Source organism: Parasteatoda tepidariorum, chromosome 2 (assembly GCF_982258835.1).
Source record: "Parasteatoda tepidariorum strain Cologne lab strain chromosome 2, Ptep-v5.0, whole genome shotgun sequence".
NCBI classification, from domain to species: domain Eukaryota; kingdom Metazoa; phylum Arthropoda; class Arachnida; order Araneae; family Theridiidae; genus Parasteatoda; species Parasteatoda tepidariorum.
In genome coordinates this window covers 46,333,325-46,351,980 of record NC_141756.1, presented here as the reverse complement: position 1 = coordinate 46,351,980, position 18,656 = coordinate 46,333,325, and the positions used below count along the sequence as shown (strand labels likewise).

The 18,656-nt window shown below is 26.0% G+C and overlaps 1 protein-coding gene across 2 annotated transcripts in view; it reads left to right on the top strand.

The window, feature by feature from the left end:
* The first annotated feature begins 52 nt into the window (after positions 1-52).
* Positions 53-18,656, top strand: part of Mcm10 (minichromosome maintenance 10 homolog) — a 35,306-nt gene continuing 16,702 nt past the window's right edge. The window contains exons 1-8 of one of the 2 annotated variants that reach the window (XM_043046732.3): positions 53-72; positions 669-1,025; positions 4,397-4,481; positions 9,035-9,197; positions 9,824-9,982; positions 12,601-12,728; positions 14,825-14,905; positions 17,137-17,226. In XM_043046732.3, coding sequence (XP_042902666.1) covers positions 689-1,025; positions 4,397-4,481; positions 9,035-9,197; positions 9,824-9,982; positions 12,601-12,728; positions 14,825-14,905; positions 17,137-17,226 — 1,043 coding nt within the window. In that variant the 5' untranslated portion in view covers positions 53-72; positions 669-688. Of the gene's footprint in view, positions 73-245; positions 486-668; positions 1,026-4,396; positions 4,482-9,034; positions 9,198-9,823; positions 9,983-12,600; positions 12,729-14,824; positions 14,906-17,136; positions 17,227-18,656 lie in introns of those variants that run through there. The other variant, XM_016069058.5, reaches the window with a different exon arrangement.

The window sequence follows — 18,656 nt, the reverse complement described above, 5'->3', positions numbered from 1 at the left end:
AAGTATAGTTCGTAAATAGTTCGTTTTTTTCAATATAATAAACGCAACAGATGAGACACAAAAGGTGAAAAAGTACGAAGATTCCACTCAATCAATTTTTTAAGAAAGCACTATATGCGTTTATGGTGCCCTATTTCTGTTTTGCAGATGACATAGTTAAAGTTCTTTGCATAAGACCATAAGAATGTCTAAACCCATAACTTATAAAAGTTTCTCATGAAACTACATATAAAAAATAAATTTTAATAAAATAAAATAAAACATATTTGAATTTTTAAAAGTGGAGTGTTAATGACTAAAATTAGCATTTCACAAATAATGCGAAATCGGTATCTGGAAACTTTGAAAGGCGCATTTTCTGATTACCTTTCTTCACTATTTTTGATTTTCATACAAATATCTTTTTCTTAATAATTATATTAATCGCTTTCATATCATAAATATTTTGATTGTCATTGCCTTGCCAAAAATGGACGATTTCGAAGGTAAAAAAACATTTACTTATGTTCATAAATTACAGTGTTTCAAATTTTCTTTTATATTTCAGTCTTTTCTTTATATAATTTTATTTCAAAGCATAAAATATATTGAATATATTTTTGTTCTTTTAAAAAAAATAATTTTATTTTAATGCTATTTTTTTTTAATTTCTGTCTTAATTTTTTAAGACTTAGATTTGGATTCACTGATGGAGCTATTAGATGATGATACTTCGGTACCTTCAGAAAAACAACCATTTAAAGAGGGTAAAAGTTTAGAAGTTGAAAGTAAAGAAGTACCTACAGTAAAAAGTGTTAGTAGAGTATTGAAAGATGTACCATTAGAATTTCCTTCAGAAGCAACAAATTCAGTTTATATCTCAACTAAATCTAAGATAGATAGCTTAGGTAATGACAGTATGGATGATGAAAGTGAAGCATATCTCTCAAAAGAAGGCAAAGAACTGCAAAGTATAATTTCTGAAGCTTCTAAAAATTCAGGCAAAAGTTTTTTTGCATCTGCCAATCAGAAAAGATCTTTGACTTGTAAGTTTATATTTGAAATTATAATAATTATTTATTTCATTTTTCCTCAGTGAAAGTTTATACAGTTTGTGTTAATAGTAATTTTATGTAAATGTAATTTAAAATCCAATAAGTGTGTTTTTAAATATATTGTAAATTCCATGTTTCCTCTATATTTTTAACTTGTTTTATGAGTTCTATATACTTGCAGCTTATGCTCAATAAATAAAACTTATTATTTTACTTAATTTTCTTCGCTTTTCTTTTAATCCTTTTTGTCTTTTTTGTGCTATATATATGGTAGAGTATGGATAATTCAAAGTTAACGAGACCGAGCCTACCTTGAACTTTCGAAAACTCAAATTTAACAAAACTTAAAATGTAAGAAATATTTTAAAAAAGGGAAGGAAAGCAATTTTTAAATTTCATTATTTAATTAAAAAATGTTTTATATTTAAAGAAAATTTATTTACATTTGATGATCAGGATTCATTTATTGCATTACACCAAGTTGCAATATGTATTATATTATGGTATCAGGTTGATTGTACTTTGAAATAATTGTCTACTGTTTTTTGTTTTAAAGCACTGTTCACAAGTTTCAGTGTTTGATACACCAATTTATTTTTCAATATTCAGTGCTAGTAATCGTCATAAAACCAATCATAGTAATCATTTCACGTGTTGTGCATGCATTGGTCATTGTTTCGGAGCAAGACTGATTTTTTCTCTCATTAGCTCGGATTTATAGGAAACTTATACAATCGAGAGTCGAATTATTGTGACTTTACTATATGTATATTACCTTATAATATATATATATAAGGTAACATCCTACTATTAATTTACTGATGAGTGAACTTTGAAATAGAGGAAAAATTTTCAAAGCAGAAACTACATTTGTAAGTTACTGCTTCTTTATTATACAATTATAACTAACAGATAAATTATACAAAATTATCAACCTATAATTAATAACTATTGATTTCTTGAAAATTTAATTAAAAACTTAATTATTTCCAGTTTTTTTTACTTCAGTTGAACCTGTTTATCTCGAACCTCTTTATCTCAAAAACCTCTATATCTAAAATCAATGTATTTTCCACGTTTATGTTGATTTTTTTTTCGAAACCTCTCTTTCTCCAATTTCTAATAATAGGGCACAAATGCAAAACTTTTTTTATCAATGGAACTTGCAGACAGAGATGAATTTCGTGAACCCACAGGAAGTAGGAATGAACAGTTTGGGGGTGTTTCTTGGAATTTCAATCACTATCTCTGCACTTCTTTAACTAGAAAGGAATACAAGGATTCTGGCAGTAAGTGAGGGGTTAATGAGTAGTTAGCTTTTCAACATAGATAAGAAAGCTAAGAACAGAAATTCATTTTTACCTCAAAATTGCCACCAATGGATCAAAGGATAATTAAGAGTTTTAAAGCGAGCTGTAGAAAATGCAAACTTGTAGATGCCATTGATGAAAAAAGTTCTCTTCCAAAAATAAAGATGTTAGATGCTATCAGAATTATTGTTTTGCCTGGAGAAATGTGTCTAAAAACTATCCAAAATGGTTTTAAAAAGCTGGTTTTAAGAATAGCTATGAAGAGGTTGAAGGCATTAGTAAAGAAGAAGAAACTGTTGGTGCTGTAAATACAGTGCCAGATTTTCCAGAGTGGAATGCAATAAAATCTGGATTTAATGTTGACATTGATTTTTCACAAGTGAACAAAAGGGCAGCATACGAAACATTGACAGATGCGGAAATCACAGATAATGTCATAGGAATATCGAATGAAGAAGAAGCTGAAGATCATATTGATGAACCAAAAGTGCATGCAAAAGAGGCTATGAGGGATTTGCGCTCTTTCTAACCTTAAAAGAATAATCTAAACAAATAAGGTAATACATCAAAAATCTTTGAAGAATTATTTTTAGTGTTAAATGTATGTTAGAGAAATGTTGCGTAGATGCATGTATGTGGTATAATTAATTTAAAGAAGTGCCTATTTTTTCTACTATAAACAATTAAAGCACTTTTAATAGAATTTCTTAATTAAATCTAATTTTTTAAAGTACCTGTTTAACTCAAAACCTCTTTATCTCAAATTTTTCGCCTTTCCCGTGAGATGTGAGATAAACAGGTTCAACTGTATTTACAGGTTAATTGGACTGAGGTTCTTAGAAATGAAAATGTTTGTAGATAAAGTATTTGAAATGTAAATTTTTTATGTACTTTTTGTCTCCAAAACTGGCTCTTCCATTTATAGCTTGAAAACGGGTTCTTCACAAGAAAATCTAAAAAGGTCATCTAAGCAAAGCTTGTTTTTTAGATATTCTATTTTAATTTGCAAACTTTTTCTTTACAAGCCGTTATAGTTGTTAGCAGTGTTGGACAAATAACTATTTTCTAAATTCAAAATGCATGAAAAGGGTGCCATTATCATCCTCTCTAGTCACACTAATCTTTTCCTATTTACTGATTTCTGTAGCTTTTGGCAGGAGATAATTTTTCCTTATTTAAAGTGGTAGAAAATGTTATGCTTTTTAATTTTATTTTTGATTTAATAAATTAGATTGATAGTAATTTTGACTGCCAAATTTTAAACAAATATATAAAACTGTATCATCATACAGTGAGATTTTTATGCGTTTTTAAAGTAAAACAAATTAAGCTTAATATTTCGTTACAATTTTAAATGTTGTGAATAGCTAGGACTTCTGGATTGGCAATTACTCTTATTACTCATCGATTGATTAACAATTAACAACAGCAGGAAGAAAAAAAAACTAGCAACTTTAAATTTTTTTTTCAAGGAGTATCTTTATTCCGAGTTTTCCCTATCAAAGCGAAATCTGGGTCTATATGTGTATTTGTATGGGAATTTCTGCATTGTGATCTGTTTCGCCAACTATAACTGCCAAGACATAGAATGGATATTAAACTTGCAAATTTTAAATACCCGGAAGCAATTTTTATGTACCCAGAAGTTGCCTTTATTTGACGATTATTCTGCTACATATCACCTTCTGGTTTGTATTAACTGTGTTTTATGAGTTGGTCTTATTTTACGTAATTATAGTGTATTTATTTCATAAATTATGGTATTTTTCTATTGCTATTCCATCTTTTATCTGTCATTTTCAGCGTGTGTTTTATGACAATTTATTATTAAAAAAACATGCTAAAAATATTTCTCTATCTCATGAGTTCTATATACTAGAAATTCCACATTTTATCTACGTATTTACATACTTATTGTCATTATGTTTGAAAAAATTTTTAATCTCTTTTCGAGGTTGTTGCTATTTTGTTATAAATAATTGTTTTTTATTAAATTTTTTTTTCATTAGTATTATCTTAATCTTGTTAATTTCTAGTAAAAAACTTTTTCAGGGAAAGATTCTGCCAAAATGAACAAAAATAATTCCAAAAGTGCAGAAAAATGTTACACTGACAGTTATTCTGGCATACGTATTGTGTAAGTTATTTTGGTTATCACATTAAATATTTTTTTCAGCTGTTACATGCATGTGCCAGAGGGGTAAGCTTAGGCTCACTTTTAAAGGTTTAAGCCAAAGACTTTTAATGTGAGCCTGAGGTTTGTTTGTGTCCAAAATAGAGATTTAGACATTTTGTTGAAAAGTAAAATTCTGAAGATATATGAGTCTGAAATGTGTAAAAATGTTTGATACATAATTTTAGATTACCAATTATTAAATCATAGTTTTTGTATTTTTCATCTAATAGTTTTAATTTATAATTTTTAATCCCTCATTTATAGCCTTTTAGACTACTGTCACTAATACTTAAAAAGTTCTAATAAAAAAATAAACCTTAATTTTGTCTTCTATAATTTATTTTAAAAAATAAAACTAGGTTTTTTTTAAAAAAAAATCTTATTCATCTTTAAAATTATATTACTGTCATTTGTAAAGCATTAATTTGTCAAAAATTTAATTTCAAATTTGCTTACACTTGCCCTACTTTTTTACAGTGGCAGCTCATAATGTTATTCCATCTGTAATTTTAACTATTACCACAGTGGCATGTAATGAATTTGTATATTTCTTATTATTGGTCTATTTTTGAAAAGTATTTTGTTTTTCTCGGATACAATGCAAAAACTTAATTAATCTTTACATTTATGTTTATTAAGAGATTTTTTTTTTTGTTTGCAAATTTTTAAAAAAATATTTATTTTTTTGGTTTAACATTCAAAGATAAACAATAATTTTTGCTTTTACTTTTGTAGTACTTAAAATTAAAAAGAATAGTAACTTTTCCTTTTATAATTTTCTTATCATTGTTTTTTTTATACATATATTTGTCTTACAATTTGTACGATTTTGTTATAATCATATTTTTAAATTTAATGTATTTTTACCAGTAATTTAGTTTTGTTTTAATTGGATCAGATGAAGGTAAAGTCAAGTAAATGGTATGAAATCCAGAGTTGGCTATGAGCTAAATAGTTTTTTTTTTTAAATACTTCATAATAAGCAATTATTACTAGTATTATTATTATTATTTTTTTAATTTTTAGTTGGATTTTTGCTAGCAAAAAGGGAATGATTAAGTTAGTATGATATAACTCCAAACATCTTTTAACTATGAAATTAATTGTGATATAATCTTCAGAAAAATTTTAATAAAAGACTTACAAATAATTTAGTTACTAAAAATACAAAAAAGTGCAGTTTGTTTATAATCATTGACTGTTTGCATCATTTAAAATTTAAGTCATTTTTTCAGAGTATTAAATGTTTGTGTAAACATTGTTTCAACATAACATACTAAAATAAAGGCTTTGAAGAATTTTCTAGATAAATTATATTTACTGTACCAGAATGAATAAAAGAATAATTTGAAAATGTCTTTTAAATTACAACAGAGCTAGTAGGATAAAACTGAAAGTGTTAAGTGCATTTGCAAAATGGAACCAATTGCAAACTTAACTAACAGAAGATATATTCTCTCACTATTTGGATGCTGTTTGTGATCTAATAACATTTGAAGAAAAATATATCTGAGAGAAGATCAACTTTTTTAAATCAAATGTACTTACAAAAGGAACGTATTTGCATTCAATATATTCTACAGAAACTACCGAGTATTCATTTTTTGTTTGTTAGTCATTGATTTCTCTCTGTTCTTAGGATATAATGAGTGAGCCATGAAATGATATTGTACAATTTCTTGATTGAAACGTTTTTATTTATTTATTTTAATAAAATGACTATGAAGCTAAGGGTTATGAGCCAAAGTGCACCATAAGTGACAGGAATCTGATAAAGTTTAGCTTTTAACATGTATATAACTCATCTTCTACTAGTTTTAACGGTAAAAGCAGCTAAGTAATGACTCAGTGAGTAGATAAAAGATTCTAATTCAAAAGAAAATTAATAATAAGTAAAAAAATATTTTATAGTAAGTCAGTTGTTTTTTGAAAATTGTTATCAAACTGAGAAAAAACTATCTAATCTTCAAATATCCTATTATTGATTGAAATATATCCAGATGTAAAATACATTTTAATGGAAGCCTTATTATTATAATGCGTAATATATTAATAGTTATAGCCATAATTATCCACAGTAACACCATTGTTTTTATTTGCATTAAAAAAATTCTTTTGATCTTATAAAGCCCTTATAATAATACAATGCAAAGATATGACCATTAGATCCTTTTAAATATTTTATCTGTATGTATTTTTATAAACAAAGTTTTTTAATTATATAGATTATAGTTTTATATTTTTACTAGACTTCATCCATTATATCAGTTTTAGTCAAGTTTGTACCACAGTTATCATTACTAAGTTCGGATATTTATTATTTATATCGTACTGCTTTTTTCTTCCTAAACATTTACTGCTTATTTCCTTTTTCCCCATCATACTGTTTTGCTGTTTTAATATATATTAATTTTACACTTGTTCTAATTTTTAAATGTAATATCAGTAGAGATTAAGACTTGTTCCTTCTTCCATAAAATATCTATTTGCAAAACATGAAAACTTAAATAAAAAATAATTTGAAATTAAAAATTTTAATGTATATTTTAAAACATTTGTTGAAAATTGTTTTAACATTGTTTTATGCTTCAAATTCTTCTGAAACAGAAAATCTATAAGATTCTTACAATTTATATTAAAGAATCTTATTTTTCATAACCATAAAAGTTAAAAAAAAGAATATAAAATTTTTTATCACATCAAAAATTTCATATTTTTAAAATTTCTAATTAAAATTTTTGGTGTAATTTTTTTAACAATGTCCAGGCTCTTAGGAATCATGGGCCCATATGCAATTGCTACTTTGCCTCCATAACTACTAAGAGACTTTGTAACATTTACGCTTTTTGGGAATTTCTTCGTCAGTAAAGAAACTAAAGCACAAATTTTTGAAAACAAATTATTTTAAAATTTAAGTAGAATTTAGTATAAAATGAGTAATTGCTTCCAATATGTTTGTTAAATGTAACATTTAATATTTTGCTTTAAATAAAAGTTCTTGAACACAGAACTTATTCTGAAGAATAAAAGCATTTTGTTTTGTAAATGTACAATTCTGTATTTATTAAACATTAAATATACATATACTTATTTAAGTAAAAGTGTTTAAATAAAACTCTTTTATAAAATAAAGCATATTTTATTTTGTGCTGCAAAAATTCTCAATAAAAAAGTTATGAAAGTGTTACTAATATGCTTTTGCAGATATATAAAATTATATTAACCCCTTTACAGCCCACCTCCAGTGCCATCGATTTCCACAGGGGGGCACATAGTTTTGGTGTGTATTTGAGAAAAAGAAGAGACAAACTTTTCAATCTGAACACTTCTCACCTTTATAAAAAAATAAATATATAAAATAAATAAAATAAAAAATACATAAATAAATAAAAAATAAATACATAAATAAAACAAATAAATAAAGAAATACAAAAATTATAGTATTTATAACAGTTAGGGTGCGTAGCGTTTTTAAAAAGTGCTTAAAGGTGTTGATTTTTGTTTTTTGAAAGCCCTTAAAAGTTCTTTTTTCATTGGGTGTTTTTAAAAAGTGCTGAATCTTCCCCTTTTCAAAATGATATTTTCCCTTTACCCTGTTGATTTTTGCTGCGAATTATGCAAAAGGACACAGTTCATATTGAACATTTTCTCAATTAATTCAACCCCAATCTATTTCGGCGTATTGTCAGTTCCTAGCGTATAAAAACGCCATTCGTTTTACATGATTCAAAATTTCATGATTTTTTGACACCTGTCAAAAACAATGCAAAAAGTTTTTTTTTTTTTTGACATGACGGTTAAAACAAGATAAAACTGTCAATTGTCAAAAACTTTCTAACTCTGCCTATTTATATTTTTTTAAAGTGCTTAAAAATATTTTTGGAGTGCTTAAAAGATGCTTATTTTTTGTTAAATCATTAAGTTACGCACCCTGACAATAAAATAATAATAAAAAATTTTGCAATCAATGTAAAAAAGTTATGTCATATTCTGAAATTTCTGACCTTTTTTTGGCAGTCATTTTTAATTTAATATCAGACATATTTGCACAAAAAATGAAAATTTTTATTTCACTCAGTGACAAAAACAGGAACGAAAGAAAAGTAAAAAAAACATGTACTGCTCAAAAGAAACGCACGCAATAACTGCACAGCTGTGATTTACTTTCCTCATCTCTTCCCCTTCTTGTCTGAGATCCTTTGAAAACAATCTTAAGGTCATTCTATTATACTCTAAAGCTGGAGAAGTTGTTTTACTGATAAAAATGCATGGCAATGTGCTATGTGTACTTCAGAAAGGCATATATATATATGCCTGTGGCAAGCAAGGGCTCAATAATATGCATAAAAAGCAAAGTTAGGAAGCATTTCTATAATCTATTACAAAACTTCTTTTTATTTGCTTGTTAAAAGCATAATAAGTAAAAGTAATGCCAAAAATATTCAAACTAAATTTGTAAAAAGTGCTTTTAAAAGATTAGTTCCTATATGCATAGTATTTAATTTTTATTTCAGAGATCCATTGATTTCCTTTGATATGATGCAGAAACGAATGGAAGGTCGAAGGTTGATTAAAATGTCTTTCATTAAAAATTTCATCAAAGGAGGTGATATTGAAGGAGACTGGGTTACTGTCGGAATTCTTATTAGTAAATTGCCCCCCAAAACGTCTAAAAGTGTGAGTAAAAAATTTTTCAATTATGAGACATATATTATTATTTAGTAATGTTCATTATAATCTATTTTATGATTTAAGAATTTAGCTCTAAATGGTAGTGTAAATTGTTTGAAAGTTATGTGATTTTTATTCATAAATATTTTGTTAAAACCAAATGATCTTTAAAGTAGAAAAAGAATCCATTGAACAAGAAATGGTATGAAATTGTATAGGTGAATCAGCAGGTCCTTATATGTGACTGACTAATTTTGTTTACTTTTTAATTATTCAGAGACAAGTATTAAATTGTTTTTGTAGCTTCGTTGTAAAGCCTTCCATATATTATTAAAATGAATGTTAGTGTTTTCTTATAGTTGTGTTGTGAATGTTAGTGTTTTGACATTTTTATACTAAAACATTTTATTTATATAAATATTAGTTAAGTTTTTTATTATATTTCTTTACAAAGATTTCAAACATATTTTAACATCTTAAATTGTTAATAGTTCATCACTGGTACATTGTGTACTATATTTTTTACTATAGATTTGTACATTGTGTACTATAGATTTTAGAACTATTTTTGTTGAACTTTTTTTTTCCATTTTGTTTAAGATGAAAATTTATTCATTAATGTTCTTTGATAGGGAAAGAATTTTTCAATTTGGAAAATGAGTGATCTTCATGATTGTGAAAAAGTAGTTACTATGTTTTTGTTTGGAGCTGCTCATGCAGAACATTGGAAAATGACAGTTGGTACAGTTATTGGCTTTCTTAATCCATCTCTTATGCCTGATAATAAAGATGTAAGTATGATATTCTAGCAGCATATGTCTTTATTTTTTTGGGTATGATTGCCTGTTGATTAATACTAATTTATTAATTATTTATGTTTAGTTTCACACTGTACTGAGATTGAGTATTTGACTAGTATGTATATGTTATGTATAGATATTGTTTTGCACCACTTATGAATTATTTTTTATTTAATTGTATCCAAGAATGATTTGTTGGACCATGACCAAATATTCGGGCCAAAGTTTCGAGGTCACAGGGATAAAAATATCTTTAAAAAAAAACTCTCTGAGTTTTTGTGAAGAAAAGGAACCTACACATTTTTTGTTATTATTATTTTATTAATTCCATAGATTTTGTTTGTTTGTATAACTTTTTTTAAATATGTTGTAAATTGAAATCTTTTTCAATTATTTAAGTAGTTTATTTAAAATTTTGTTCATATTTATAGTTTTAGATTTCTACGAGACATTGCCTATTATTTTCAACGTTTGTCAGAAAAACATTGAAATTTGCAGAATTTGTGTTAAAAAAAAGTTTTGCCCTAATGCTCATTTAAAATACAGCTACTACCAACAAACATTAGAAAATTACTGAAATTAATAATATTTATAAGATGGAAAAAAATTTTACTGTAAGAAAAATTTTAAACATAAATTAGAAAAAAAATAGTTTACTTAACTCATTATGTTATTTTATTTTCATAAAAACTATTTAAACAGTTATACAATATTTAATTTCAATTGCCAGTAATATATTGAAACATGCCTTTTAGTTTTTGACTACTACTACTTCTAAAAGTATAAATAAAAAATATTATTCTATATCAAAGTTCCCATGGTCCTTAAAAACTGCTTAATTTTTATTTTGTGAAATAAGGGCCCTTAAAAGTGCTTAATTTTGGTACAAGGTTTTTAAAAGTCCTTAATTTTTTAGCATCACTTACTTATAGTTGATAGGAAAAATTTTTCAATTCAATTTTTTAAAACAAATTGTCCTTTTATCACTTAGAATTAGACCATGCATCGAGGGTAAAGCATTTTAGAGAGACAAAAATTTTTGTGTGTAGGAGGGGCATAGGTAAGGGGAGGAAAGTACATCCAGTTATTAATATATTGGTTCTATCATTAATATATTCTGCCTTTTTGCCCAGAATGATACTCTATGAGGAGAGTGAAGCATTCTAAAAGAAAAGAATAGTGTGGACGTAATACTTCACATGGAAAAGATAGGGCTTTTTTTTTTTTGGCCGGGGGAAGTTTTAAGGTATCTAAGTAGAAGATTGACACTAACCTTCAAAATTGACGGAATTGAAGAAATTCTGTTCTACTGGTAACGCATCTGCTTATAGGGATTAAGTAAAACGCTAAGAAAGAAAGTGTCAGAAAAATTTTTGAATTTTGAAGGAATCCATAACGTGAACTATTTCCTAAAATCTTGAAGAATTAAATAAATTTGAATAATATTTCCATGTGTAAAAAGTAAACGTAAATTTATGGTAAGCATAAAATTTTTTTAAATTCATGATTGTACTAAAAAGTAAACAGATCTGTAAGAAACAGGGTTTGAAAAATCTTAGTCCACCTAGGTTTTTCATCAAAAACATGGAGTTTATTGGGTTTTTGATGAAAATCTCAAGTTTTTTTTTAAAATAAAAATACTTAAATTTTTTTTCTTAAGTACTAAATAAAAAAACATGATTTGCTTCCAACAAGAATGTTAAGTATTTGGAAACTATTTATAATTTGTTTTGTTGCAATGTAAAAATTTTTTTAAAGTTTTAGTTTGTTATGCTATTATTTTTATTTCTTAAGGATAAGCAGATTGTTACATAAAATATAAATCTACTCAACTGAAAGATCCTTAGATTTTAATAATATTTTTATTCAGTTAACATTGCAACTTAGCATTACTGTTTTTAATTTTTATTAAATTTTTGGTTGCTTTAAAATTAGTTCCTATTTTTCGCCAGAATATTTAGTAGCATTAATGTTAATTCCTAATAACTGGTTTGGCTGGAGATAATTTTGTTAAAGTTCATCATAAAAGTAAATCTGATTCATTTGCTGGTGTAGTAGCAGAATATAAAAACTTGTTATAATTATTTTAATGTTCTTTCCGAATTTTGTTATTTACTCTTTTTTTTTTTTTAATATGCATGAAAAAATTTCAAATCTTAATTTCTGCACTTAATTTTACAATTCAATTTCAATGAAATCATTAAAAATGGAGTACAGGTTAGTTTCATACATTAAATTTTACAATCTGAAAGACGTTAACTTAATTAACAGTCTGAAAATATTTTATGAAAAACACGACCCAGGTTTGCAAAAATTACCTGGTACTTCTTTGGCGAACCCTGTTAATACAATTAATTATATCAGTTCTTAAATTATAATAAAATAGTGTTTTTATTATTTTTTTATTTATTGATTTTTTTACAAAGGTAAATAATTTGCATTGTCACTGGTGGCATATGTATAATCGATGATAAACAATCATACTATTTTTAATTATAATTTTTTTTAAAAAAAGAGTCCTTAATTTTTGTTTTGTTAAGAGAGTGGGAAACCTGTATATAGTCTTAAGAGATAACTGTATATTTTAAATTATTCATTTCCTTTTTTAGAAAAATGGGAACATGACTCTTTCGATTGATCATGCTGGAAAATTGATGCAAATGGGCAAATCTAAAGATTTTGGCCATTGTAAAGGCAGAAGAAAGGATGGAACCACATGTACAGTCCCTGTAAATGTGTAAGTGATTTCTGTTATTGATGTGATATTTTTTAAAATTATAAATATCATTCATGGAAATATAATTTTTAATTTTTAAAGATACACACATAAGTAACTGAGTTTCAAACAAGAATACTCAAAGGTTCTAGAAGTTTTAGCTAGTGTGCTTAAAAAGTTTATAAACATCCAGAATAGTGGCATCCCTCTTTCTGCTCTTCAGTTTGTTTATTATGACTCTTTTTTTCTTCTTCTTCATTATTGATGATACCTTCAAAACATTTGTAAATGTCAAATATTTTAAAGAATAATAAATATTGTTCTACTTCTGACTCCACTGTATTTAAAAGGTTTTCTGGCATTGTCCAGTATCGGTTGAACTCAAATTTCTAATACTGAGCAGAAAGAACAATGAAATCAATTGTGGTTACTTTTTACTACAATTGGTTCATTTGTAGTAAAAAGTAAGTTGTAAAGAAAAACTATTGTTATAATAATTAAGTGTAAAGCTTAAAACCAAATTTTCATACTCTATCTTTCTCACATTATTGGCATGTTTGTAAAAAATTTTATATTTTTTTCTCAAAGGAATTGTTAGTAATATTTTTATTCCCAAATGTTAATGCTTTTCCAGTTTGCAAAAATTTTTTTTTAAGTATTTTAACTAATATCTTCATTTTAACATATACAATCAGACCTCGATATAAAGCAGGGCTAATTGTACTCCGGAAAAAATGCGAACTTCCGGATTTTTTGCTAACAGTGATACTAAAGTTTCCGTATATCGAAGGTCCAGACGTTTAAAAAAATCATTGATCACAGAAGTTTCCGGAAATCAAATTTTAAAAGGTGGAACTTAAAAACACAGTTCATTTTATTTGTTTGTAAGGAAGAGCCAGATACTTTATAAGCTTATATTCAAGATAAATATTAATTTTTTTTATCAGTAAATGGTTATTATAATCATAAACTCAAGAAAGAAAAACATATGTGTAAATTTTAATTACTTCTTCAGGTCATTATAGGTATGTGTAAATGATATAGGTATGTGTAAAATTTTGAATATATTTTAAGTAAACTAAGAAATATTGAGAAAGAGGAAAAAAACCTTGTTTAAATTTTTTTCTAATTTTTCACTTAAAACTTTTTTTTTTTTTTTTTTTTAAACTCAAGAAATTTTCCAGAATTTTGACTTGGGCTCACAATCACCCCTGATAAGGTCACCCTAAGGGACATCGCAAAAGTGACCTTATAAGCTGGGTGACCTTTTAACCAATTCATTAGCAGTTAGTAACTAAGCACGGAAATAGTACACATTATGATTTTTTGAAAATGGTAATACAAACGAAAACGATCAGCCATAAATTAAATATTTAAGTCAATAAATTTTAACAGAATTAGTAACGAATTAAAGAAAGTTAGATTTTTAAAATTTTTTTTATTTAAAATAAAGCTGTTTACAAATTTCCTCAAAGTATACATGCATACATCTTACCTTATTTAAAATAAATCATTTATTCAGGTCTGTCTGGTTTTTGGTTTAATTTTTCGAACAATGTTTTCTAGATTTTGTAATTTCTCAAAATGTTCCTGAGCTCCCTCATGGTTTGTAAAAAAATTTCATATGTCATTTATTGCATTGAAGGCTTCCGCTTGGGTTTTTGCTACAGTCTCAGGATCACTGTCATTGTTCTCACTGTGAAACAATTTCAGAAACTTTAGCTTGTTCGTTGGTTGCAACATTTTCATGGAACTCGAGGGTGGTAATTGCCTTGTAAAGAAAATAAATAGACTTTTGTTAGAAAAGAGCTCCCCTCTCCTCAAATGATAAAAATGACCTTATGAGCGATAAGGATTTTTAAAACTTGACCATATATCCAATAATCTGTAACAAAGAATTCCTATTCAGTGAGCCGGGACTTTGGAAAAGTGACCTTCTGTGCGGGTCGGCCTTATATGCAGATGACCTTATATCGAGGTCTGACTGTATTTGGCATTATTTATTGTTGCCAAAATATTATGCTTAAATTATTTACATTTATATTTATTCCTGTTTATATACTATTGATTCCTATTTTTGTAAGTGAAAAGAATGTCATTATGTGTACTTGTTTTAGATCTCAATGTGAATACTGTGTCTTTCATGTAAAAAGAGAGTATCAGAAGTTCAGTGCCAAACGAAGCGAACTGCAAGCTTCGTAAGTTAAAATTTTTTTGTCTTTGGAATTTCAATAACTTTTCCCTATCTCTATATATGTAAAACACTTTTCTTTTGTCTAAGCAAAATTTACCATGTTTCCACTAAGAACTGCTTTTTTGATAAATATAAAGGCTCTTATTTTTACTAATTTAAAAATTCTTATTTTTAATAAATTGACATAATTTTTAGCGACTTAAATATTACATTCTTTTATGTAGTATAATGTAGTCTTAAATAATGTTTTGAAAAGTCAATGGTATTCGTTTTTTGATTTAAAAAAAATCCAATTTTAGGAATAGAAACCAGTATTTTTCCCCGATTATTATTTTTTTTTATTACAAAAAAATAAATTTAATGAAAGCTTATTGTAAATATTATATATAAATTTTGTGTTAAGACTTTTTTTTTTACAGCAACATACTTGATTGAAAATTAGATTTCTTCCACAATTTGTTCTGTAAAATATCTTGCATTCCTTTATTTATGTAATATTTTGTTTAAAATATTTCCTTAGAGGTGTTAAATATGCCGCATATTATATTTATTTTACCCCTCCTATGTTCTTGCTGAAGAAACTTCTGAATCTTAAATTTTCCAGGTTGGCATGTTTGACAATGATTCTTTGATCTTTAAATTCCTTGATTTAACTTTAGTATCCCCAATAAATAACGATACTTTATTTTAATTTCATTTTATTAATAAGTGACATAATTTTTTATGATTTGCTTCACTTCCTACCATTAATTTTTATAGTTGGTAAGATTTGTTTTTACAGAATTGCTTTTATTCTCTGTGAATTACAATTTGCACATCAGGGCTCACTGTGGAATACATAATCAATGCGATCTTCGGGACCCTCTTTAACAGAATTCTATATATGAAAAACACATCGTGAATCGCATCCCCCTAATTTAAACTTCAGATATGGTGATTCATATTCACAGGATTCTAAAATCAAACATAGTGGTTCGTTTTCTCAGGAATTAAAAATCAAGTATTGGGAATCATATTCATGCAATTTAAAGATCAAACAATAAATATTGTATCCTTGTTTCATAAAAATATTATATAATAATTCATATTTACACATTTTAAAAATTAGAGATCCCCATTCACATTGACATATTGGAAAATCAATTGTCGCGAGTCATATTCACACAGTTTTAAAATCAAACATGTTTTATATTCATGTGTTTTAAAAATCAAATATCATGATACATAATCACATAATTTTGAAATCAAACATTGTGGTTCATATTAATTTGTTTTAAAAATCAATTTTGACTGCAACAATTATATACTTCAACCTCACTTTTAATTTATAATCACTTTCTGTTTCCAAAATTAAAATTCATTTATCTCAAGCTATAAAAAATTATCTTTATTTAATTTTTTTAAATTTTATTCATGAAAGTTGGAAAAAAGTATTGTTTTGCTTTTGAAGCAGTAATTGAATTAGTAGATGGTAAATAAATTTTTTAGGAAAAAGGTTAAGAAATTTAGTTTAATTTTTTTGGAAACATAAAACTAATCTGGCTATGCTTTTTTTTTAAATTTTTTATACTTAATGGTTGTACCATGCAATGTGATTTTTTTTAGTTGGTTTATTGTAATAATAATTTAGAAGTCTGCTACATGGACGAAAAGTAACTTAATTCTTTTTCTGACTGTTTTGGCTACTATTTTTTATAAGGCTTCTGAAGCTACTATTTAAAAGGATAATGGTAGTGGAAACCCTGCATTTGTCTTGTAATTATGAGGTCTTAATATCTGTGACCACCTTGACCAAAAACTGGCTGTTGCACAAAAACTTTTTTTTTTTTTCAAATAATTATTTGGCAAGCATCATGTTATAAATAATTTTAACTAATTCTCTGTCATTAGATATTTTTTTCCTGTTTGTGATACACCACTCACTTGCTGACAGGGGGCATGTCAAGCCTGAAATAAAGAGCAACAGGGAGGATAGCTCAGCGTAATAACCCTTCTTTTACAAAAGCAAATTTTGATATTGAAGGAAAAATTAGAGATCTCACATCATGATTAAGATTTATTTGCTAAAGCTCTACAAAAGCTATTTAAACCAAATCATATCATAACTTTAACTGAAATCAAGAGAATAAATGTTTATTGCTTCCATTAGTAATTTTTTATGCTTTTATTTTTAAATTTGTTTTTTAAAGATGTCTGAAGTTTTTTTTAAATTAAAATTTTATGTCTTGCCTTAAGATATTCTGGAAGAGAGCCAAGCCTTAAAAATAAAATTTTGAAGAAACAAAATATTATCTATGGTGGACAGATGTTTACTCCAGCTGAAAAGTATGTACTTCATATTTAATTTCAAGTTTAACTAGAAAAATTTACTCTTTGATTTATTAGAATAAAATTTTATGTTTTTAATTTTAAAAACCATTTTCTTTTTATTTTTCTATTATACAAACAGGGTGTTTCAGTTTTCTGCTTTTTTCTATAATTTTAGTTTTAAAATGTTTAAGCAAATATATAAAAAAAGTAACACAATTAATTTATCTACCATACTAGTGTAATTGAAAATTTTACTATTATATTTGTGAAATATTCATGTATGCTTCATGTGTAAAAGAGAAAAAATGGTATAACAAAATATGTGGCTCCTTCAAGCTTAACTGCATTAAAAAATCTAGTTTCTACAGAAACAAATCAAATAAATTGTAATTTAAAACTAATACTTATACTAGCATTTTTATTGTGCAAATACTTTAATACAAATTAAATTTATTAACTGGCTCATTATATATATGTTGAATGTGATTGCCAAAGTAATCAGCTAAACTTTAAATGTATAATATTATGTTACTATTAGAATTGACCCCAAATTGCAAACTTAAATAAAATTTACAAAGTAAAATTAAGTAATGAAGTAGTATAGAATACTTAGTTTTTGCATTGTGTTTATCTTTTAACTAATTAGTTAATTAATTGCTACTGAACTGATTGGGTGTAATTTATTCAATGTTTAGTTTTTATTTTCAAAACATTAGAATTCTTAACAAAATTGTTTTATAACAGAAAGAGAAAGAAATTATTAGATAAATACTTTAGTTTAAGCATTTTTGGCCACAGGTGCGTAAACAGTACCTTTAAAATAAATAAAAAAAAATTAAAAACACTGTTACATATATTTTGACTAGTTTTATTTTTCTGCTATTGTCAAATGTTCTGAAGATATTTTTTAAATATGAGTAATTAAATTGGAGTAAACACTTATTGTTGAGAAATTTTTAACTACTCTAGTTTCTTGACTTGAAACTGTTATTGACAAATTGAACTTTTTAAAAATGTATAATTATCTCATTTGAGATTAATCATATGTTTTTATGATAGATTAAAGTTGCAAGTTCTGAAATAAAACAAATTTCTTAAAAAAAACTAGTGTTCAACTAATTGCTTGTCCATTGATTTGGTAGATCTAGCAAATACGCACCATTTATATTTCTTACACAAAAATTTTTTGTGTCTTAATGAATGTAATTGAAGTAGTATATTTCGATGAAAATAATACAACATTTTATAAAATTTTTAGGCTTGACTTAAAATGGGTTAAAATTAAAACAATCCGAACTTTATATAAGCACTTCTTTCTATTTGAAGTCATTATTAAACAAATTTTCATTATTTTTATGTATGCTCAATGCCCAACTTAATTTTGTTTGCATATAGAATACACGTTCCTCAAATGTCTTTCATTTTAATTCATATAAGGTAGCTCT